We start from the raw sequence: 25,793 nt of genomic DNA on the forward strand, positions 1-25,793 counted from the left end.
TCTAACATTCTAAGCACTTTTTTCCCCAATTAGTTATCTTGTCTCTCTACCACTAGAATCTGTCCGCCACAGATGGTTATGTGGCATGTAGTAGGCAGTCAATAAATATTTGTGGAATACATATTCACATATGTTGTGATGGTGTACTTTTAAAAAAACAGAATCATGCAAACATGTTACTCTTTGTTTTTCTCCTCGGAACTAATGAGTATTCAATTGATAATAATTATAAATGACTACAGAGTATCCTATAGTAAGTTTGTTTCCAGCTTGTCATTCCAAATAATATCACAATAAATTTTTCTTTCTATTTTGGTGCTTGTATTTTTATGGAGTAAGTTCCTTTAAGTGGGTCAATATATTTTCAGGCAGAAAATTTTCAAACAGCCATCAGCAATTCATGAATGTCATTTCATTACATTCTCACCAATATTTCTTAATCTTGATGTTTGTTTTTGGGAGCCTTTCACTGAAGAAAAATCAGGGGAAACCTTTCAGATGTCATATTTTTCTATAATATTAAAGATCCAAGATGATAGGGAAGTCATCACCATAAATGAATTATATATATACTGATTCTTCCACATGCATGATATACTTTACAGACAGTTTTGAATCGGGATGATTCATATACCAGGAGCCTTCAAAAAGCTAATGGGAACTACATATTATCTTTCCTTCATTTTGCCTCAAAAATTTTTAAATAACCTCATGAGGAATTCTAGATTATTATATGGAAGCCTTTTCTTTGCTGAACACCAACCTATATTTGAAAGACTGTCAGATTGAGATCTAAGCATTTAGTTGTGTACTTTAAAATTTTGATTTATATCTGGGAAAATGTACTTTTTTGATCTTTTGAAGCATTATTTTCTGGCCCATCATTTATGATTTAAGAACATTGGAGTTTGACTTAACTGGTCTGCGTTGAGATTCTGCATAAGTAACTTATTCCACATACACAAATGTTACTTTGATTGGCACTCCTAATGTGAAAGTTGTGGTTTGTCAAAACTGTTGCTGAGAGCACTGATCTTTACAGTCATCAAGTTCCCCTACAGTAAAGTACCATTCAGTAAACATCTGTTGGACATGTGGAAGAGTCATTGTTCTGGAGTAATTTACCTGGTTGAACTATGAAATCCTCTTATAGTTAATTGTTTACTTTTTAGGACATTAACAACTAGATTATATATTTTGCTGTTAGAATCTCTAGCAGATATTTTTGACCTTGTTTTTGCTCTGTTGATTTCAGTCCTTCCGTATCATTACTTAGTTGTCTCCTTCCTTTTTTCTGGTAAACATTCATGAGTTTTTAGGAAGCTATGTAGGACATTTTTAAAATGTACCAGTCCCACGATCTCAGTTTTACACATTTCATTTTCTAATTATCACTTCTTATCTTGTTAGTTTTACTCTCTCTAGAATTCTACCTTCTACAGTCCTTCCAAAGCTCTGCCTACCAATAGCTAGTAGGATCTGCTTATATCATACTTCTCTTTGCCTTTCCCCTTTCTCCTTATTCTCACCTGTACCTCAGTAGCTAAATGCATCTAGAAAATTACACTCAACCTTGATAAGAGTTTTACTTTGATTGTGTTAGAAGTAACCCTTTGCTGACCAATAGTCACACAGTTTGCTGGCCCTTAGTACCTACAAGTTCCATATCCATAGATTCAACCAACCACTGCTCAGATATACTCTGAAAGAAAAATTATGTCTGCACCAAACATATATAGATTTTTTATCAGTATTTCTTAAATAATAACTATATAACAGCTATTTACACTGTTATTAGGTCTTATAAGTAATACAGAGATGATTTAAAGTATACAGGAATATGTGCATAGGTTATATGCAAACACTATGCCATTTTGTAAAAGGAACTTCAGTATCTTCAAATTTTGGTATTTTTGGGGGTCATAAAACTGACCTCCACAGATACCAAGGAATGTCTGAACTATCCTACTATGCCTACTATTACCTTAATTTAGTCTCCCACTCATTCAGACTGCTATTTTTCTCACATTGTCGTGTACCGTCAGCCTTCCAATACCTACTTTCTTTCACTGTATTAGTGAGAAAAATTAAAGCATCAAAAGAAAACGTCCAAAGACATTTCCTGTTCCACCTATGTACCCACCAAGAACAGCATCTGTATACTTCTAACCAGTGACTAGATAAACTTTTGGTATCCCGTCCCTCCATTTGTGTACTAGATCCTTTCGTTTCTCTGACACAGAAGCATTGTTTGGCATTTCTCTTTTATTTCTCTTATATTTTCCCCTTTCTTATGGATCATACTCATCACTATGCAAGCTTATTTCTCCAGACTTAAAAGATTAAAAAAACCTTCCTTTGACTCCCCCCAATTCCCCATGTCATATTGTTCTTTTAGCCACAAACCCATTTCTCTGCTATGCTTTACAGCAAAATACTTTGAAAGAGTTGTCTATTTTGCCAATCTCCAATTCTTCCTTTCTCTCTCTCTCTCTCTTTTTAAAAGATTTATTTATTTGAGAGACAGAGAGAGACAGAGAAAGGATTTCCATCCAGCGGTTCACTCCCCAAATGGCCACAAAAGCCAGAGCTGGGCCAATCTGAAGCCAGGAGCTTCTTCCAGGTCTCTCATGCAGGTGCAGGGGCCCAAGGACTTGGGCCATCTTCCACTACTTTCCCAGGCCATTTAACAGAGAGCTGGATCAGAAGAGAGGCAGCCAGGACATGAACCATCGCCCATATGGGATGCTGGTGCTGCAAGTAGAGGCTTAGCCTGTTATGCCACAGCACCAGCACCCTCTTCCTTTCTCTTGAATCTGTTCCCACCAGACTGTTACTACCACAAATCAACTAAAATCATGACTTTACAGTCTCCAAAGACTGTCATGGAGTTAAGCCAATGGTTACTTCTTCGTTATATTGCTGAACTTAACAGTGTTTGACACACTCTCCACTTGGCATCTGTGCTCTTGATTTTTCTCTTACCTGTCTGGATGTTCTTTGTCCTTTGATGGATTCACCTCCCATCCCTTACCTTTAGTTTTAAAACTTTTGGCTCATTACATGGTCTTCCTTCTTATCCTACCTAACTTTAAATATGTATCAACTGAACCAAAACTGCTGTCTGTAGCCTAGACCTCTTTTCTAAAATCTACTCTCACATATCTAATATCTATTCACTATGTCCATTTGGATACCTAATTAGATGTTTCATAGTTGATAATATGTCCAAATATAAACTCCTGATCTTCGCCTACCCCAAACCCAAACTCTTATCTTATAACTGCTCAGGCCAAAAACTTTGAAGCCATTCTTCATTCCTCTATAGTCCATTGTTTTTGGAAAATCTTGTTACCTTTGCCTAAAATTATGTCTAGAACCCTAACCACTTTAATCTCTTCTCTCCCTGGTTCAAACCATTAATTTTATTTCTTACCTATATTATTGCAGTAGGCATTTAACTGATCTCCCTGATTCCATGATTACTTGTAGTTTGTTGTCTATGTAGCATTCAGAATGATAAACTTGAGGCCAGCGTTATGGCATAGTGGGTATAGCTACTACCTGCAGTGCTGGCAACCCTTATGGGAGCTGGTTCATGTCATGGCTGCTGCACTTCCTATCCAGCACCTTGCTAATGGCCTGGTGAAGGCAGCAGAAAGTGACCCAAGTGCTTGGGCGCTTGCTACCAACATGGGAGACATAGAGGAAGTTCCTGGCTCCTGGCTTTGGCCTGGCTCAGCTCTGATTAGCCTTCTGGGGAGTGAGCCAGTCGATGGAAGATCTCTCCCCCACTCCCACCCCCCATAACTCTTTCAAATAAAAAGAAAATCTTAAAAATTATCTTCATCTTAAAGTGGTTCTCTATTTCCCTCTGAGTTAAAAAAAAAAAAAAGTCTTTAAAAGGCCTTCAGTGGTGGAGAACATCCTACCCACTAGCCTTGAAATCATTTGGTCTTACCCTGCCCAGGGAACTGTGATTGGGATTTGAAATTTGGTAAGTCTTTACATAGCAGGCTAATTTTTAGTTGATAATTTTGTGCCCTGATACTCTTCCTGAAACGTATTTTCTATTCTCAACCACAGTAGCTTACTTGAATATAACATGTAAATTCAGCTTTTGTACTATTCTCTGCCTGAAATACTTAATATTCACTGAAATACACTTTTTTGAGAATTTCGTTGATCACCCTATCTAAAATAAAAATCCCACCACTTCCTGTTAGGCACACATTTCTAACTTGCTGCTGTGTTTTTTTGTTTGTTTGTTTGTTTGTTTTATGCTTCATTTATTTATTTGAAAGAGTTACAGAGTGAGAGGGAAAGACAGAGACAGAGATTTTCCATCCCCTTGTTCACTTCCCAGAATGACAGCAGGTGCCCAAATACTTGGGCCAACTTCTGCTGCTTTTCCCAGGCCATTAACAAGAAACTGGATTGGAAGTGAAGCAGCTGGTACTTGAACCAGTGCTCATATGGGATGTGGTGTTGTAGACAGTGTCTTTACCTGCTATGCTGGTGCCTATTTTCCTTTTTCACATTGCACTTTTAGCAAAATGTATGATGTGTAACCAGTACTCCATATCCATTGATTCTGCGTTGTGTGGATTCAGCTGTAGATTTAAAATATTGTTTTAAAAAATTGTGTATATACTGAACATGCACAGACTTCTTTCTTGAAATTATTTACTAAATAATACAGTATAACAAATACTTGTATTAAGTGTTATGAGTAATTTGGAGATGATTTAATGCATATGAGAGGATATGTTTAGGTTAAGTGCAAATACACCACCATTTTATAAAAGGGAGTTCGGCATCAGTGTATTTTGGTATCCTTCAGGGGTCCTGGAACTAATCCCCCTCCGTTATTGAGGGAGAACTGTTAATTTATAATGTTTCTATACCTTCCCCCACCTGCCACACCAGCCCCCATATAAACCTCATTTCACTTACTGGGGAACTGCTGCTTGTCTATGAGTGTATGTGCAGGGGAGTGAATGAAGGCTTTTAAGAAAGGGTAAAGTTATAGTCAGCCTCATTGTGAATGCCAAAAGGAAGTAAACCAACAGGTCATTTTCTAATCTAGTGCTCAGGAAACGAGGCATTTGAAAGTAAAGTTTTTGTTTTTGTTTTTGTTTTTTACAGAGTTAGAGACAGAGAGAGAGAATGGTCTTCCTTTTCTATTGGTTCACCCCCCAAATGGCCGCTACGGCCAGCGTGCTAAGCCAATCCGAAGCCAGGAGCCAGGTGCTTCCTCCTGGTCTCCTATGCAGGTGCAGAGCCAGGAGCCAGGTGCTTCCTCCTGGTCTCCTATGCAGGTGCAGGGCCCAAGCACTTGGGCCATCCTCCACTGCCTTCCTGGGCCACAGCGGAGAGCTGGACTGGAAGAGGAGCAACCAGGACAGAAGCCAGTGCTCCAACCGGGACCAGAACCCGGGGTGCAGGTGCCGCAGGCAGAGGATTGGCCAAGTGAGCCGTGGCGCCAGCCGAGATTTACTTATTGAAAGTGCTACACAGAGAGGCAGAGAAAGAGGCCCCCCATCCACTGGTTCACTCCCCAAATGGCCATAATCGCCAGACCTGGGCTGCTTAGGAGCCTGAAGCTCCCTCCAGGTCTCCCACATTTCCCTTGCAGGGACCCAAGGACTTGGACCATCTCCTACTGCTTTCCCAGGCCACAGCAGAGAGCTGGATCAGAAGTGGTGCAGCCGGGATGTGAACTGGCAGCCATATGGGATGCTGGCACTTCAGGCAACAGTTTTTACCAGCTACACCACAGTGATGGCCCCTTTTTTCATTTCTTCCTGACAGACCTCTTTATCTGTGGTGTCTTATCAATGTTGACCTCACCTTTCCTCTTTCATTGGTTGTCTTTCTCTACTTGATTGTGCCTTCCCTAACTCTCCATTATCTTCCTTTTTTTTTAAGATTTGCATAAGATTTTATTTATTTGTTTATTCAAAGCCGAATGACAGAAATCTTAAATCCATTTATTCAGTCCCCAGATAATTCTAGACCAGTCCAAAACCAGAAACCTCCATTCTTGTAGCCTATGTAGATAGCAGGGAACAAAATAGTTGGGCCATTTTATGTCTGCCAGGAGCTGAATCATAGCTGAGTAGCCAGGTCTTAAACCAGTGAGGATATGGGATACTGACTGCCGAGTGTACCACAATGCAGGCCACACTCTTCCTTTTAAATATTAAATATTTTCTCTTACACATATTCACTTTCCATATATACATAAATACATACACAGCTATGAGTTTTCCCCTCTAATTGACTTACTTTCACCTACCTAAAAATTTAGGAGGCTTCTTCAGTCTCCTTCTTGATCCATATTTGTCTAACTCTGGGTTTTGAGACCTCTGTGCCTTATAAAGTTGGATTCCTTTTTATAGCTGTAGCCTGGGGTCTCCCCCAGAACCATATAGTCTTCCCTAGGACCACTGAATTTCTGCCACACTCTAGTGAGCCCAAAAAATTTAGTAAGATAGACTATGCTATGAAAGCAACAACCTTAAAACTTAAAAAATTAGAAAAATACCTAGCTCTTAACACTGAGCTTTAAAATTTGTAATCTAGGCTCCAGTTACTATTGCCAGAGGGCCAGTCCCTGTGTAGACTGAACTGTTTAAGCCCTAAGGCACTTGCATACTTGAGGCTCAGTCCCACCCATATATTGGGATCCACCCAGAGCCAATCAGCCCCACACCCTCATCTAGACCATATGGTTTTGGATGAAATTCTTTGATTTAAACGTTTTATTTAAAAAAAAAAAAAAAAAAAAAAAACTTCCCTTCTTAAATACCAGTCACAATTAGCTCCTTCCGCTAGACTAGTTAAAAAATGTGGCAGTCAAAAACTCAACCCCGGCCAGCGCCACAGCTCACTAGGCTAATCAGTCCTCCGCCTGCAGCGCCGGCACCCCAGGTTCTAGTCCCAGTCGGGGTGCCAGATTATGTCCTGGTTGCTCCATTTACAGTCCAGCTCTCTGCTGTGGCCCGGGAGTGCAGTGGAGGAGGCCCAGGTCCTTGGGCCCTGCACCCGCATGGGAGACCAGGAGGAAGCACAGCAGCCACTTGGGGGATGAACCAACGGAAAAAGGAAGATCTGTCTCTCTCTCTCTCTCTCTCTCACTCTCACTGTCTAACTCTGCCTGTCAAAAAAGAAAAAAAAAAGGAAAATATTTAAAAAAAAAAAACAACACTTCAACCTGTATGACCCAAAAGTCTCTAACTTCACTTTCTTAAGACTTCTCTGTTCAGATATGATATAGATAAGTACCAGTTTTATTCGTAATTCTGAGTTGGAGAGACTGGATATATACCTACAAGCACAGTTGCTTTGGTATGTTTTTTATGGTCCACCTTTTACCCTCCCACTCCTCCTTGCTCTGTTCACTTACCCCGTTCCACAGAATCACAGCTAGACAGAAGCACAGGCTCCTTCACTGGAGTGCATGTGGAGAAAACACGTGGTGAAGACAAGTTACCTGCAGACAGGCTGTTACTTCCATGTAGCTGAAGTGAGCTGAGTCACACGAGCCCAGTTCCTCCTTTCAAACTCACCAATCAGATATTACTCCTCCACCCTCTCAGTAAACTAGGGAGTGAAGGTTATCTTTCTAGAAGGAAAGGAGCTCCTCTACTGATCTTCACACTGGAGCTGTACTTAGAGAATAGCACAGATTCCTAGGGGGTACTATGCAGGCAATGTCTGCGTTTTTAACTTTCAGCTATATTTTTTTCCAGATGTATTCTTTTTAAAAAATCTATCTGCCTGAGAAGTATTAGTACAGTTTCCCTTTTCAGGACAAGGTTTATCTCTCACTCAACCATATGCAGTGAATGGTTTTCATTATCTCAGGGTGTGGAAACCTCCAAGGTGGGCCAAACCTCTTCAGATACCTAAACAGTGATAATTTGAAAAGGCAAAACTAAAGAGTGTAGCGGAGACCTGGAAAATGAAGTCATACTTTTTCCTCATGAAAAGTAGATCAGATTTCGTTTATGAATTTGTGAGGACTGCTTTCACTAGTTAGGATATTGTGACATTTTTCATGAACTGAATATCTTTGTTTTGACACGTTTTTACACATAAGAATGTTAGATTAAGGACAGGAAATACATAGATTTTAAAAACAACTTTTAGAAGATAATGCAAGCAAAAAAGAGTTTGAAGTTGATTTTTTTTTTTTTTTATTTGACAGGTAGAGTTAGTGAGAGAGACAGAGAGAAAGGCCTTCTTCCATTAGTTCACTCCCCAAATGGCCATTACGGCCGGCACTGCGCCAGTCCAAAGCCAGGAGCCAGGTGCTTCTTCCTGGTCTCCAGTGCGGGTGCAGGGGCCCAAGCACTTGGGCTGTCCTCCACTGCCCTCCCTGGCCACAGCAGAGAGCTGGACTGGAAGAGGAGCAACCGGGACTAGAACCCAGTGCCCATATGGGATGCTGTCACTGCAGGCGGAGGATTAGCCAAGTGAGCCATGGCGCCAGCTCCCGAAGTTGATTTTCTACGATGGAAATCTAAATAGCTTAAGGTGATATTGGACTTTCAAACTTATTTTTAATTTTTTGACATTAAAAAGTGATACATGCTCTTTTTAACAAATAAGAACAAGGAATAGTGAAACTAAGTAAACTTCAAAGTCACCATCTTCTTGCTACCTCTTCTCCAGTTCTACTCTACATTGGTAATTTCTGTGAAGCTTTCATTGGTCCTGGCCAAGTCTTTTCCATTTTTATCTACAAATAGATGCATATAAGTTTTCTCTGATCATTGGCTTAAGATGTACCTTTTTGTGTTTCTAACAAATGTAAATGGTGAGCATTTTCTCATGCATATGTTGATAGCGTTTTTCAATGACTGGTATTCTGTGATTGTATAATTTTAACTTCACCTTTTCCTCCAGTTGATGGATTTACCTTGTTTCCATTTGTAGGCCATTAAAGTCAGTTTTGCAATGAAAATAGTTAAACCTTTTTTTTTTTTATACCAGAGATGGTAATTTTATAGAATAAATTCTTAAGATAAACAGTTTGGAATTTTGATATGTGGCTTTCAGATTTTCCTAAACTGTGACTGCTTTTACCCATAACCTCACAGAACTCATTTTCCCAAACTTATATAAATGATCTTCTAAAATTTTGTTGAAGTAATGCACAAAAGTTATACCTTGTTGTTTTAACTTGCCATTTCTTTAATAGCCAGAAAGCTATGTGTCTATCATTTACTATTTTAAAATTAGGTTGTGTTTTATTGTTGATTTGATCTTGTTATTTTAAAATATCCTGTGTGCTTAGAATAGTTTGAACACAATCTTGATCAAACAGTGGATTCAACTAGGATACTTTGCATTTTATGGTATCCTGGTTCCTTTATGATAAAATGACATCATGAAACTTTCTCTCCAGGGTAAATTCCAGTGTTGTGTTTCTGTTTCATTGATCCTTTTAACAGTTAAGGGAAGAAAGCCGGAGGCTGGCTTTGGCTGCCAAAAGAGAAAAGAGGAAGGAGAAGAGAAGAAAGAAAAAAGAAGAACAGCGAAGAAAACTAGAAGAAATAGAAGCCAAAAATAAAGAAAACTTTGAACTCCAAGCTGCTCAAGAAAAAGAAAAGCTTAAAGTTGAAGGTATTTTCTCTAAACAATAATCCAATTTGTTTAATGTAATACATTCTGTTCTAAATTACAGTTACTTAAGTATCAGTTGCTTTAAGGTCAAAATAGACTTAAGTCATTGTGTCAGTGAGATATTTTTGTGCTTTTTTTTTTCCTTTTTTTTTTTTTCAAAAGATTTATTTATTATTTGAAAGTCGGAGTTAAACAGAGAGAGAGAGAGAGAGAGGTCTTCCATCCACTGGTTTACTCCCCAGTTGGTCGCAGAGGTCAGAACTGAGCCAATTTGAAGCCAGGAACCAGGAGTTTCTTCCGAGTCTCCCAGGCAGGTGCAGGCGCCCAAGCACTTTGGTTATCTTCTACTGCTTTCCCAGGCCATAGCAGAGAGCTGGACTGGAAGTGGAGCAGCTGGGACTTGAAGCAGCGTCCACAAGGTTTTATTTATTTATTTGAGAAGTAGAATTACAGACAGCGAAAAGAAGAGACAGAAAAGTCTTCTGATTCACTCCCCAAATGACCACAACAGCCTGAGCTGGGCAGATCCAAAGCCAGGAGCCAGAAGCGTCTTCGGGTCTCCCACATAGATGCAGGGGCCCAAGTACTTGGGCCATCTTCTACTGCTTTCTCAGGCCATAGTTGAGAGCTGGATCAAAAGAGGAGCAACTGGGACACAAACTGGGATGCCAGTGATGTAGGTGGAGACTTAGCCTACTATGCCACAGCACCAGCCCCCTTCTTTGACTTTTTAATTATGAAGAATTTCAAACCTACAAAAAAACTGAAAATAAGATGAGTTGAACCTCTGAATACTTCCCAACTAGGTTTACAAAATTGTTAACATTTTACCATGTTTGTTTTCCTTGTTCTTGTCTAAAAACCTGTATACATTTTTTCTGAGCCACCTGAAAGTACATGGCATACATCCTGACCCTTGAACCTAAACATACTTCAGTTTACATTCTAAGAACGCCATTTGTTTACATAATTCTGTTTTGGTTTTTTTTTTTAAGATTTATTTATTTATTCCAAACTCAGAGTTACACAGAGAGAGGAGAGGCAGAGAGAGAGAGAGAGAGAGAGGTCTTCCATCCAATGGTTTACTCCTCAGTTGGCCACAACGGCCGGAGCTGCGCCGATCCAAAGCCAGGAACCAGGAGCTTCCTCTGGGTCTCCCATGTGGGTACAGTGGCCCAAGGACTTGGGCCATCTTCTACTGCTTTCCCAGGCTACAGCAGAGAGCTGGATCGGAAGTGGAGCAGCCGGGTCTCAAACTGGTGCCCATATGGGATGCCAGCGCTTCAGGCCAGGGCATTAATTCGCTGCACCACATCACCGGCCCCCATAATTCTGTTTTTAATATCTAAAAAAATTTGTGGTAATTTCATAATACCATATTCAGATTTTCTGGAATGAGGGAATCATTTCTACCTGTGGAGGAGTCACCCCTGACTAAGCCACCAAACTTACATGCAGACAGTATATGTGTTTATAAAAGTTTCCCAATCCTGCAGGCTTTCATTTTGATTTTTCTTTAAATTTATTTTGTTTATTTGAAAAGCAGTGTTACAGAGAGAGAGGTCCACCATCTACTGATTCATTCTCCAAATGGCAGCAACAGCCAGGGCTGAGCCAGGCCAGAGCCAGGATCCAGGAGCTTCTTGCAGGTCTCCTCCGTGGTATGGAGGCCCAAGCACTTGGGTCATCTTCCACTGTCTTCCCAGGCCATAGCAGAGAGCTGGATCAGAAGTGGAACACTTGTGACTAGAACCCGTGCCCGTATGGGATGTTGTTGTGGCAGGCTTCCCCATTACACCACAATGCTGGCTCCCATCAGTTTGAATTTTCAAAAATACAGAGAAAAGTATAATGAATGATTGGTACAGTAATCTTCTATATATCTGTATGTCTCCTTGATTCTTAATATATTTTGGAACAAGGGTTCTGCCGCACCCCCCCCCACACACACACCTCACTTTTTGGTTCAAAAAAAGCATGTAGCTACTATATACTTTTTTTTTAAAGGTTTATTTATTTATTTTGAATGAGTTACAGAGAGAGAGAAGAGACAAAGACATCTTAGATCTGTTGGTTCACACCCAGATGGTCCCAAAGTCCTATGCTGGGCCTGGCCAAATCCACAACCCAAGAGCTTCTTCCTAGACTCCTATGTGTATGACAGGAGCCCAAACAATCCTCTACTGCTGCTTTTTCCAGGCCATTAGCAGGGAGCTGGATTGGAAGTAGAGCTGCCATGATAGGAACCTGCATCCATGTGGGATTCCAGTGTCTCAGACAGTGGCTTTACCCACAAAGCCACAGTGCCAGCCTCTACATGTTTTGTTTTGTTTTGTTTTCTTTCAGCTATATATATTATGTGAACTTACCCCTAAATACTTGAATGTGTGCTTCCCCCAAAAAAATCCTTGTTTTACCTAATCACAATGACATTTTTATGCCTAATTATATAATATGCAGTATGTTGTAGATAATATTTCCCAGACTGTCTCAAAAATATTTGTTATAACTACCTACCATGTATTAGATAGAACCTAGGGACACAGATTGATCATATCTACCTCATTATTAATGAATGCTTGATCGTTTGATGATTTCATATCCATAGAAGTAAAGCCACTGTTGTGTAATTTTTTTCCTTCAATTATTTTAAGCTAAAAATGTTAAGGGAACATTTAAAACTTGCTAATTCTTATTTCTACTTTTCCAGATGAGCCTGAAGTCTTGACTGAGCCTCCAAGTGCCACAACCACAACTACCATAGGTATATCTGCAACCTGGACAACTTTGGCAGGTTCCCATGGCAAAAGAAATAACACCATAACTACAACTAGTTCAAAGAGGAAAAACAGGAAAAATAAAATTACTCCAGAAAATGTTCAAATTATATTTGATGATCCACTACCAATTTCGTACAATCAGCCAGAGAAGGTGAATGGAGAATCCAAAAGCAGCAGTACCAGCGAGAGTGGGGACAGTGATAACATGAGGATTTCCAGCTGCAGTGATGAAAGCAGTAATAGCAACAGCAGCCGGAAGAGTGACAATCATTCACCAGCTGTAGTCACTAGCACTGTGACCAGCAAGAAGCAGCCATCCGTTCTTGTTACATTTCCAAAGGAGGACAGAAAATCTGTTTCTGGCAAGGCATCAATAAAGTTAGTTTCAGTTTTCCTTTTAAATATTCATAGCATCATCACAAAATACCTTATTGTTGAATTTTTTGAGAGAGCCAAGTTGGATTAGCAACTTGTAAAATAAGAATTCTCCTGTGTTTAAAAAAAATGTGATTTTAGTTGAGGAATAAACTTTTTTAGATTTTATATTAATGAGATATCAAATGTTTTTTACTTCATTATTATTTTTGATTGTTAAATTTTGCTATGAAAAATATTGATTGTAGTTTCACAGGGTTTATTATTGTACTTCAACTCTGCTATATGTTTTAAAATTGCTTCCTCATATGAATATCCTAAATACTAGAGGGAAGTGAAAAATAAAGTCTTCATTTGTTTATATTTCATCTACAGAAAATAAAATTATGTAGTAGCTTTCCTATATCATTTAAAAAATCTACATCTATTGCATATTTAATATATTTTCCTCCTTTTGTTAAAGATTGTCAGAGACTATCAATGAAGGGACCAATAATTCTCTTTCTACTTGTACAAAATCTGGTCCATCTCCCCTTTCCTCTCCAAATGGAAAGTTAACGGTAGCAAGTCCCAAGCGTGGGCAAAAGAGGGAAGAAGGATGGAAAGAAGTTGTAAGAAGGTGAGTAGTTCATTAATTTTCTCATTTTTTAAAAAGACGTTTACTTATTTGAAAGGCAGAGCTACAGAGAGACCAAGCTTGCATCCATCAGGTTGTTCCTCAAATGGCCGCAATGGCCAGGGCTAGTCAAATATGAAGCCAGGAGCCAGGAGCTTCTTCCAGGTCTCCTACTTTGGTAGCAAGGGCCCAGGCACTTGGGCCACCTTTTGCAGCCTTTCCCAGGTCATTAGCAGGTGGCTGGATAGGAAGTGGAGCAGCAGGGACATGAACAGGTGGCCATATGGGATGCCCACATTGCAGGTGGCAGCTTTACTGTCCATGCCATACACTGTCTCCAGGAGAACCCATCCATACACTGTCATTCATGTACGTACTCTATTGAACTAATTGAAATTAACATCAAATATTCTCCGTACAAAAATGAGATAATTCCTTTTTATATGCATTTGACATTATGGTATACAAAGGAAAATTGGAATAATTTGGAAATAATCATCACTGCCTGATTTTCATGCTATTTAGAGAAAAAAAGAATTGTCAAGTAACTTAGTTGTTTATACCAAAGGGCAGAGACCATATCTTTTTTTTTTTTCTTTTTTTTTTTTTTTTTTTTGACAGGCAGAGTGGATAGTGAGAGAGAGAGAGACAGAGAGAAAGGTCTTCCTTTTTGCCGTTGGTTCACCCTCCAATGGCCACTGCGGTTGGCGCACTGCAGCCGGTGCACCGCACTGATCCGATGGCAGGAGCCAGGTGCTTCTCCTGGTCTCCCATGGGGTGCAGGGCCCAAGCACTTGGGCCATCCTCCACTGCACTCCCTGGCCACAGCAGAGAGCTGGCCTGGAAGAGGGGCAACCGGGACAGAATCCGGTGCCCCAACCAGGACTAGAACCCAGTGTGCTGGCGCCACAAGGCAGAGGATTAGCCTAGTGAGCCACAGCGCCGGCGAGAGACCATATCTTAACCTTTTAAAAAAATAAGACATTTCAGTTGTTAAATCAACAACAGGAGTCACTGTGCACTTGCTCCCCATGTAGGACCTCTGTCCTTAATATGTTGTACTATGGAGAGTTAACAGTAAAACTAGTCTTCAAACAGAACTTTATGCTTTGTGTGTCTGTGTGGGTGCAAACTGTTGTAATCTTCACTTAGTATAGAGTTGATCTATTAGAACACTCATGACATAGTATTGTAGTTTTCTTAATTGGTGCCTACATTATTAGTATATGTAGACAGAAACCTTTGCCTGTCATGTTTGCTATTAGTATTTGCATTAGCACATTGCATGTCTACATGGTATGCACTCAACAATTACAGGTAACAGATGATAGCCAAGGAAACAATCTTTGATAATGAGATGAGAAGCAATGGTAAAGTTTGTTGATCACTCCTATTTGCCTTTATCTGTTCCTTTGCAGTAAGAGAAGATAAAAGCAGCTTATTTATAGATAATTATTCTCTATAGAAAAGCATTTTAGTATGACTCTCCCTTTATTTTAATCTCAAGTGATATTAAAATTACTTTCATTTATTTTTGCATCTTTTGAACAGGTCAAAGAAAGTATCTGTTCCATCAACTGTAATATCCAGAGTGATTGGAAGAGGAGGCTGTAATATCAATGCAATTCGGGAGTTCACTGGTGCACATATAGATATCGATAAGCAGAAAGACAAGACTGGAGACCGAATAATAACCATAAGGCAAAGCTTTGTCTTACATTTTCTTCCTTTCTATTTTATTATTTTATTGCACTGTAGCTTAATTAACAACTTGCTGTACCAACAGATGTCACATATTCTGTGCCTACTGCCTAAGAACATGATCCAGAAATATAGCTATTTGAGTTTTTATGGAACTTTGTGTTTACTGGTATTTTTGTTTTAAATGTGAATTTTGTTGAGAGTTTGAGAAGATAACTTTTACATTTTTTTTCTAGTTAATGTACTCTTGTGAAGTATTTTAGAGTTTTATAGGAAGTTTGTGTATATGCATGTGACAAATTTTTTGAGAATCTTTTCTATACCTAAGCCTCATATTTTTAATGTTTTGTTCTGGTACTATTTAAGGAATGAATTCCAACATATTTTATTTTAATCAGTGGGTTTTTGTATTTTTCTTAATTTAGCCTTTGAGATTTATTATTCTGAAATTGTATCCTTAGAATTTGAACTCAGTAATAAATTTAAATTCAAAATAAAAAAAATTAACATTTATTTAGCTATTATCTTTTTAAAAAAAAAAAGATTTATTTATTTGAAAGAGTTAGAGAGGCAGAGGCAGAGAGAGAGAGAGAGGTCTTCTATCCACTGGTTCACTTCCTGAATGACTACAACGGCCAGAGCTGAGCCAGTCTGAAGCCAGGAGCCAGGAGCTTCCTCTGGGTCTGCTACATGGGTGCAGGGGCCCAAGGAGTTGGGCCATCTTCTGCTCTTTTCCCAGGCCATAGCAGAGAACTGGATTGGAAGTGGAGCAGCCGAGATGCGAACCAGTGGCCATATGGGATGCCAACACTGCAGGCCGGGTTTTAACCCACTGCATCACAGTGCCGGCCCCTAGGTATTGTTTGAAAGAGTAATAGAGAGAGAGTGACAGATCTTCCATCTGCTGGTTCACTCCTCAAATAGCCACAACAGTCTGAGGTGGGCCAGTCCAAGACCAGGAGCCAGAAATTCTATCCATATCTCCCATGTGGATGGCAGGAACCCACAAACTTCATCTTCTGCCTGCCTGGCCCATTAATGGGAAGATCCATCCAAAGATAGCAGATGTGCATGTCCCAAGCAGCCTCTTAACCTGCTGTGCCACAACACCTCTGAGAGTGAAAAGTTTAACTTTTCTTGTTAACTCATAGGATATTGTTTCCTGTGTATCCTAAAGATAATATTCTAAGAAATCATAAGGATGTAAGAAGCTTTACTTAATTACTTCAAAGTAAATGTAAGTTTTTTGAAGTAGATATATATGGCTTGGGATGGCAGTTACAAGTTAAGAGCCAGTGCCCTTTCCCAGTATATAGTTGGGTCAATACAGTCCACCTCAAAAGTAAGAAAAAATATTAACCAACTCTTTTTTCTATTTTATTTCCTTTCCTTCTGTCTTTCTGCTTTTCTGAGATAGTTCAGTATCCACAACTTGCTGTATTTATCAGACTGAAGTAGATATCCTTTTTGGCTATTTTTCCCTTGTGTTTCCACAGGACTTTTGTTGCAATCAAATACTTTCCAAAAGAGCCAACACTAGATTTAATATTATGGCCATTAACATTTTCAAGATTCTTTTCTCCTTTAAAAACAAATTTTATTTATTTGAGATACAGAGAGAGCCCCTCTGTTTGCCTACTTCCCAAATGCCTTCAGCTGTCCAGAGCTGAGCTGTCCTGAAGCTCAGGAGCCCAAAACCTGACCATGTGGATGACAGGAAACCAGTCACTTCTGCATCAGCAGGATGCTGAAATCAGGAGCCAAAGCTGGAAGTCAAACCCAGGGACTTGGACTGGAACAGGGGCTTCTTAACCAGCATCTTAGCTGTTAGACCAAATTGCCTACTCAGTCTGAGGCATCTTCCCAGAGGGATTATAATAATTATCCTTCTGATAGAGAAATTGCTCATGAATATGTATTGGATGAGAGCATCAAGATTGTAGAATTCAGGATAAAACAGCATTTTCTTATTCAGTTTTTCTTTTTCTCTTGTATTGTGTTTAGTATTGATCAACTGTTTAACTTAAAATTTAACAGTATGGATTATATATGTTTTTATGTGCAGTATTTTTCAAAAATATAATATATTTTGCAGTGATAAAATGGTTTCTTAGTCTAAGGCAACAATTGTAAAATGAATTTTTAGAAAATAAGTCATTTATTCCTCTGAATGATACCATGGTAATTTGGCACAGTTTATTATTTTGTTGTGGTCAGAAAATTGTTAGGTAATTTTGTATGTATAATCACACATAAACACAACGTGCACACGCACATGGTTGAATGAACACCTTATGTGTCTGATGAAAGTAAGGGAAATTCAACCTAACTTTTTGTGTTAACTTACAGGGGTGGCACGGAATCGACAAGACAAGCAACCCAGTTAATCAATGCTCTGATCAAGGATCCAGACAAAGAAATTGATGAACTTATTCCAAAGAATCGTTTGAAAAGCTCCTCAGCAAATTCCAAAATAGGCTCATCAGCACCTACCACCACCGCTGCTAACAGTTCCTTAATGGGAATTAAAATGACAACTGTAGCTCTGTCATCAACATCTCAAACTGCCACAGCACTCACTGTGCCTGCAATTTCTTCTGCATCCACTCACAAAACCATTAAGAACCCCGTGAATAATGTGAGGCCTGGTTTTCCAGTCTCTCTTCCATTAGCATATCCTCCTCCACAGTTTGCACATGCTTTGCTTGCTGCTCAGACTTTCCAGCAAATCCGTCCACCAAGGTTGCCCATGACCCACTTTGGAGGTACTTTCCCACCAGCTCAATCCACTTGGGGTCCTTTCCCTGTCAGGCCTTTGAGCCCTGCCAGAGCTACTAACTCACCTAAGCCTCACATGGTGCCTCGCCATAGCAATCAGAATAGCAGTGGTTCTCAGGTGAATTCAGCAGGTTCTTTAACTTCAAGTCCAACAACTACAACCAGTTCATCAGCTTCAACGGTGCCTGGTTCATCTACAAATGGCAGTCCAAGTTCACCTTCTGTCAGAAGGCAGCTTTTTGTCACAGTTGTGAAGACTTCCAATGCCACAACCACAACAGTTACAACCACAGCAAGCAACAATAGCACTGCACCCACAAATGCCACATATCCTATGCCTACTGCCAAAGAACACTATCCAGTATCATCCCCATCTTCCCCATCACCACCAGCCCAGCCAGGAGGGGTTTCCAGAAACAGCCCTTTGGATTGTGGCTCAGCATCTCCAAATAAAGGGGCATCTTCTTCTGAACAGGAAGCAGGTAGTCCACCAGTAGTAGAAACAGCAAACAATAGGCCTCCAAACAGCAGCAGTTCTTCTGGGAGTTCATCAGCTCATTCTACTCAGCAGCAGCCTCCGGGATCTGTTTCTCAGGAGCCAAGACCACCTCTTCAGCAGTCTCAGGTTCCTCCCCCGGAAGTTAGAATGACTGTTCCTCCTTTAGCAACAACAAGTTCTGCTCCAGTGGCAGTGCCTTCCACTGCCCCAGTGACTTACCCTATGCCTCAGACACAAATGGGATGCTCCCAGCCTGCTCCTAAAATGGAACTCCCTGCTATTAGACCACCCGCTCATGGCACAACAGCCCCTCACAAGAATCCAGCTCCAGTGCAAAATTCATCTGTTGCAGTCCTCAATGTCAACCACATTAAAAGACCTCACAGCGTTCCCTCTTCTGTCCAGCTACCTTCGACCTTAAGTACACAAAGTGCTTGTCAGAATTCAGTACATCCAGCAAGTAAGCCTATTGCTCCCAACTTCAGTGCCCCCTTACCATTTGGGCCATTTAGCACATTGTTTGAAAACAGCCCTACTTCTGCTCATGCCTTCTGGGGAGGATCTGTTGTTTCATCTCAGTCAACACCAGAATCTATGCTATCAGGAAAATCTTCATACTTGCCAAATTCAGATCCTTTACATCAGTCTGATACTTCCAAAGCACCAGGTTTTAGACCACCATTACAGAGACCCGCTCCAAGTCCCTCAGGTAAGTTTATATTTTCTGACATCCTGTAACTGCTCGTTTACACAGGTGATGGAAATGCTCTTGTTTTTACTCTATTACAGGGCTATGTGGACAGAGATTGTTGTATTATATGCGTTTAGTAGGATTTTTTTTTTATATTTTAAATCTTTAGTAAAGTTTTTTTTTTTAAGATATTTGAAAAGTAGAGATAGAACTTCCATCTGCTGGTTCACTCCCCAAATGGCCACCACAGCCAGAGCTGGGCCAATTCTAAGGCCAGGAGCCAGGAGCTTCTTCTGGGTCTCCCATATGGGTGCAGACCCCAAGCACTTGGGCCATCTTCCTCTGCTTTCCCAGGTGCATTATCAGGGAGCTGGTTTGGAAGTGGAGCAGCTGGGACTTGAATGCACATCCATATGGGATGCTGACACAAAAGATAGCAGCTTTAACTGCTATGCCACAGCGTCGGCTCCAGTGAAATTTTTTTTGTAAGATTCATTTATTATTTGAAAGTCAGAATAATATATATATAGAGAGAGAGAGCAAGCAAGAGAGAGAGCGCGAGCACGCGTGCAAGAGCAAGCTCTTCCATCTACTGTTTATTCTACAAAGGGCCGCAGTGGCCAGTGCTGGACCAGGCCGAAGCCAGGAGCCAGGAACTTCTTTCAGGTCTCTCATGTGGTTGCATTGGCCCAAGGACTTCAGCCATCCTCTGCTGCTTTCCCAGGTGCATTAGCAGGGAGCTGGATCAGAAGTGAAGAATGCAGAAGTGGAATGTTTGCACTGCAGGCAGTGGCTCAACCCACTGTGCCACAGCACCTGACCTGCTTCAGTAAATTTTTATGTTGAATTTCCTGTCAATAAGTCCTTTTATCTGGCATATTTTTCTCTCAAAATGAAAAAAAAAAGTCTGGGTGGGCATTTGATGCAGCAGTTAAGGTGTCACGTAGGTTACCTGCATCCCCTATTGAAGTGCCTGGGTCCAGTCTCAGCTCCACTTCTGATTCTGATTCCAGCTTCCTGCTGATGTGCATTGTGGAGGCAGTAGGTACTGTTTTCACTACCGGAGTTTCTGCTACTCTTGTGGGACACCTGGAATGAGTTTCTGGTTCCTGGCTGTAGCCCTGGCTAACTGGCTGTTTAAGGCATTTGGAAAGTGAACCAGTGGATGGAAAATCTCTGCCTATACGTCTTTGTCTCTGTGTGTCTCCATGCTTTTCAAATAAAATGAAAATAAATAAATTTATTTTTAAAAAGAACTTAAGAAAAAAGCTTCATATTTCAATAAGGTAAAAGCATATTAAAATTTGCCTTTCAAACACAAAATAACAGAAGTTTTTTTTAAAGGGATTTCATTTCTTTTTTATGAGATTTCATTTCTTGCCGTCTTTTTTTCATAATACCAAGAGAAAAGTAGAATTACATAGTGTAATTTAGTAGCCACTAGCCATATATGCTATTTACATTAATGAAAATTAAATAAAAATTCATCTTAGACAAATTAGCAATATTTCAACTTGTGGCCAGTTGCTACCATATTGAACAACAAAGATGTTGAACATTTCTATTGTCACAGAATACTGATACTTTCTGAGGATCCTAATAGTCTTCTGACCCTAATTTCTTTAACTTTGAAATATTTATAAATTTATAGAAGAGTTTTTTAATTCCCCCAGTGTTCCTTAATGTAGACAACTTACATAACCATTTTTCTTTTATCAAAACCACGAAATTAATATTGATACAATGCTAGACTTTATGCTGATTTCGTCAGTTTTGCGATGATATCCTTTGTTGTTTCAGTCTCAGTACAGAGTACCAAATTGTATTTAGTCCTATTGTGTTGTATTTTTTATTTTATTTTTATTATTATTATTATTTTTTTTTGACAGAGTAGATAGTGAGAGAGAGAGAGAGAAAGGTCTTCCTTTGCCGTTGGTTCACCCTCCAATGGCCACTGCGGCTGGTGCGCTGCGGCCGGTGTACCGCACTGATCCGATGGCAGGAGTCAGGTGCTTCTCCTGGTCTCCCATGGGGTGCAGGGCCCAAGCACTTGGGCCATCCTCCACTGCTTTCCTGGGCCACAGCAGAGAGCTGGCCTGGAAGAGGGGCAACCGGGATAGAATCCAGTGCCCCAGTCGGGACTAGAACCTGGAGTGCCGGCGCCGCAAGGCAGAGGATTAGCCTATTGAGCCACGGCGCCGGCCGTGTTTTTTTTTTCTAAAGATTTTTTATTTTATTTGAAAGAGTTACATAGAGAGGGAGATATCTTCCCTCTGCAGATTCACTCCTCAGATGGCCACAATAGCCAAGGCTATAGCCAGGAACTTCATCCTTGTTTCTTGCATGGGTGTGCAGGGACCCAAGGACGTGGGCTGTCCTCTGCTGCCTTTCCCACTCCATTAACAGGGAACTGGATCAGGAGTGGCATAGCCAGGACTCAAACCAGCACCCATATGGGATGCTGGCATTGAAGGTAACACAGTGGCTGGCGCTGGGCCAGGCCGAAGCCAGGAGTTTCCTCTGGGTCTTCCCAAGTGGATGCAGTGGCCCAAGCACTTGGGCCATCCTCTGCTGCTTTTCCAGGCCATTAGCAGGGAGCTAGGTCAGAAGTGGAGCAGCCGGGATTCAAACCCATGTCCATATGAGATGCCGATGCCACCGGCTGAGGCTTAACCTACTACACTGCAACGTTTTTATTTGTTTATTTTAAAGTCAGAGTTACACGGCAGGGGCGGGGCGGGGGTGGTCTTCCATCTGCTGGTTCACTCCCCATATGGCCACAATGGCCGGAGCTGCGCTGATGTGAAGCCAGGAGCTTCTTCTGGGTCTCCCACGTGGGTGCAGGGGCCCAAGGACTTGGCCCATCTTCCTGTGCTTTCCCAGGTCATAGCAGAGAGCTGGATCAGAAGTAGAGCAGTCAGGACTCAAACTGGCACCCATATGGGATGCCAGCACTGCAGGTGGCGGTTTTACTTGCTACGCCACAGCGCTGGCCCCAACACAGAGTCCTTTTAATGAATCCAATTGACTTAAGAAATATTGTCAGATTCTTCTGTTTATTCAGTCCATGGTTAGATCCAGATCAAACATTTTTGGAAGAGCCTGACATATAGGTAATGCTTTAAATACAAGACTGCATTGGATCAGTAGGCACTCAATGACAGATTGTCCCATTTTTAGCTCTGGAAAGCGAGGCCCCTTAATTTGCTGATAATCATCAAATCTCTCCTTGTAGAATCATATCTACAGCCTTTTTCCCTATATTTAAAAAATATTTATTTATTTAAAAGGCAAGGCAACAGAGAGGGAGAGATACAGAGAGATACCTGGCATTTGGGAGTTTACTCCTCAAATAGCCACAACAGCCAAGTCTGAACCAGTCTGACGTCAGGAACCAGGACCTTACATCCTGGTCTTCACATGGGTGGCAGGGACCCAAGCACTTAGGTCATCCTCTCTTGCCTTCCCAGGCACATTAGCAAGGAGATGGGAGGGAGGCAGAACAGCTGGATTTGAACTAGCACTCCTATATGGAATACTGGCATTTAAGTGGTGTCTTAATGCACTGTACCACAACACTGGCCCATCTTAAAATTTTTTTAAAGATAAATTTTTTATGCAATTCCTTGGCTCATATTCAGATTCCAGTATTGATATTAAATCTACGTGTATTATATTCTATAACAGCTAAAAAAAGAAGTTGAAGTTAAATATGAAACATTTTTATATTCCTTTTTATAGTTATCTTTATAAAATGAAATGAGAAATCAGTGGATTGAAAGAAGTAGCTCAGGAGAAAGTTTTGTAATAATCTAAAATAGTTTTGGATACATTTGAAGACTCTTGAGAATTTTAGGTTTGTGTATTTCTCCTAAGGGTAGCTGCTATAAATTATGATATTCTTGCATTATAGGTATTGTCAATATGGACTCCCCCTATGGCTCTGTAACACCTTCTTCTACACATTTGGGAAACTTTGCCTCAAACCTTTCAGGAGGTCAGATGTATGGACCGGGTGCACCCCTTGGAGGAGCACCTGCAGCTGCTAACTTTAACAGGCAACATTTTTCCCCACTTAGTTTGTTGACTCCATGTTCATCAGCATCAAATGGTGAGTATTTTATGCTGTAATTCCTGTTTTATTTGTGGGTGTTTTTTTTTTTTTAATATTTATTTTTATTTATTTGAAAGAGTTACAGAGAGAGGTAAAACAGAGAGAGGTCTTCCATCCGCTGGTTCACTCCCCAGATGGCCGCAACAGCTGGAGCTGCGCCAATCCAAAGCCAGGAGCCAGGAGCTTCTTCCAGATCTCCCATGTGGGTGCAGGGGCCCAAGCATCCTCCACTGCTTTCCCAGGCCATAGCGAGAGCTGGATCGGAAGAGGAGCAGCCAGGACTAGAACCGGTGCCCATATGGGATGCTGGCGCTTCAGGCCAGGGCTTTATAACCCACTGCGCCACAGCACCGGCCCTATAGATTTATTTATTTATTTATTTGAAAGAGTAGGAGATAGAAATCTTCTGTCTTTTGGTTCATTTCCTCAGATGTCCACAATGACCAGGGCTGTGCCAGACCAAAGTCAGGAGTTAGGAGATTGTTCTGTATCACCCACATAAGTGCATGTGCCCAAATACTTGGGCCGTCCTCCACTACTTGCCCAGGCACATTTGCAGGGAGCTGAGTTGGAAGTGAATTGTCATATCTCCAACCGGCACACATAGGGTATTCCATTGTTGCAGGTGGCAGCTTTACTCATGCCACAATGCTGCTGGCCCCTAGTTGCCATAATTCCAAAAGAGGAGTTGGAATGTATGTTTTATTAAAAATAAAAAGTTTTAAATTTTTCAAAGTTTGGGCTTTTTAGCTTTTAAACCTCATCATAATTTTAATACTGTATTAATAGAATTTGTACTCTTGACAGTCTGGAGTCTCTAAAGAATTCCCAGGTTTTTAAATTTTTGGAATAAAACTAGGTTATGTCAACTTTATTATATTGAAGTATTATTTCTAAAAGGAATAACTTTTTAAAGAAATAGAATTCTTGTACTTCCTATTAATTTACATTAGTGTTTTTTTAACATACAACTCTCAGGAAGAAATATTTCTAGCCTGAAAAAGTGTAAATATCATGTGCTTTTTGTCCACCTTTAAATCTCAGCTAACTATAGCCGGATTTTGGAAAAAAATGACTTGATTGTTAAACTAAGGAAATTGAGTTTACCCGTTGACAGTTCAACATTAATTAAGAGACTGCTATTGTAAGGTTGGGTATGTTTGTGTGAATGATGGAGAAATAGAGGTCAAACTGCTTATTCCTTAAGAAAATTATAATATAGGTTTGGTTGTTTTGTTTTGTTTTTAAGGTTTATTTATTTATTTGAAAGGCAAAATTAGAGAATGAGAGGGAGAGGCAGAGAGAAAGATCGATCTTCCATCCGCTGATTACTCCCCAAATGGCTGCAACAGCTAGGACTAGACCAGGCCAAAACCAGGAGCCCTTTCTGGGTTTCCCACATGGGTGCAGGGGCCTGAATATTTGGACCCTCATCCTCTGCTTTCCCAGGAGCACTAGCAGGGAGCAGGATTGGAAGTAGAATATCCAGGACTAGAGCTGGTGCCCATTTGGGATGTCAGAGCTGCTGCAAGGTGGCGGCTTAACCCACTGTGCCACAGCACAGGAATTTAGTTTTTAATCTACCAAATTTCTTTTAACAAACAGTGTTAGATTAGGTAATAGTGAACCCAATTAACTGAATGAAAAAGTAAAAAAAATTAAACATTAGACACATAATAATACATTGCCAGTTAAAGGTTGAAGTATATTTTGATGCACAGTACATTTTTGTACTATTATGTAAGTATGAAAATATTCTAATAGAAGAAATGATTTATGGCAGTTTTCATTCAGAATTCTTTCTTTGAAAAAGGTTAAAGATTTCTTAGGAGTCAACTGAGATAAATATAGAGTATCATATAACAGTGTTATATAGACTAGTTTAAACAGAAGCTATTAAATAGAATTTCTGATCTAAATATATCTCAGGAATAAACACCTAGTTGTCACATTTTAATTTAAAATATCTGGCACAGCAAAGATTGTGGCTTTAGTTATTTAAAGCTGTATTCCATACAACATTCACTTTTGTATACTAGAAAAATACAAGTATTTTATTTACTTTATAATGTACATTAACAAATATTTATTGAGAAATGGACAGAATTCAGTCTGTACTGAAGGCTGGTGCTTTATCAAAACTCTTCAGGGATCTTACCCTTGAGATGTCCCTCCCTATAAGAAAAGTAAAATAAAGCCGGCGCCGTTGCTTAACAGGCTAATCCTCCGCCTTGCGGTGCCGGCACACCGGGTTCTAGTCCCGGTTGGGGCGCCGGATTCTATCCCGGTTGCCCCTCTTCCAGGCCAGCTCTCTGCTATGGCCCGGGAAGGCAATGGAGGATGGTCCAAGTGCTTGGGCCCTGCACCCGCATGGGAGACCAGGAGAAGCACCTGGCTCCTGGCTTCGGATCAGCGAGATGCGCCAGCCGCAGCAGCCATTGAAAGGTGAACCAGCGGCAAAAAGGAAGACCTTTCTCTCTGTCTCTCTCTCTCTCACTATCCACTCTGCCTGTCAAAAAAAAGAAAGAAAAGTAAAATAAGATTGCCAAGTAACTTATTTGTGATACAGCTTTTATAATTGCATGTTAAACTACCAATAATAA

General features: G+C 40.4%; 1 protein-coding gene across 5 annotated transcripts in view; it reads left to right on the plus strand.

The window, feature by feature from the left end:
• Window positions 1-25,793, plus strand: part of ANKRD17 (ankyrin repeat domain 17) — a 181,625-nt gene that overhangs the window by 139,525 nt on the left and 16,307 nt on the right. For all 5 annotated transcript variants that reach the window (XM_062198699.1, XM_062198700.1, XM_062198703.1 and 2 more), the window contains 6 exons: window positions 9,465-9,636; window positions 12,347-12,794; window positions 13,255-13,410; window positions 14,959-15,108; window positions 17,458-19,094; window positions 22,990-23,187. In XM_062198699.1, the coding sequence (XP_062054683.1) occupies window positions 9,465-9,636; window positions 12,347-12,794; window positions 13,255-13,410; window positions 14,959-15,108; window positions 17,458-19,094; window positions 22,990-23,187 (2,761 nt within the window). The remainder of the gene's footprint in view (window positions 1-9,464; window positions 9,637-12,346; window positions 12,795-13,254; window positions 13,411-14,958; window positions 15,109-17,457; window positions 19,095-22,989; window positions 23,188-25,793) is intronic.

Source organism: Lepus europaeus, chromosome 8 (assembly GCF_033115175.1).
Source record: "Lepus europaeus isolate LE1 chromosome 8, mLepTim1.pri, whole genome shotgun sequence".
In the NCBI taxonomy this organism is placed as follows: domain Eukaryota; kingdom Metazoa; phylum Chordata; class Mammalia; order Lagomorpha; family Leporidae; genus Lepus; species Lepus europaeus.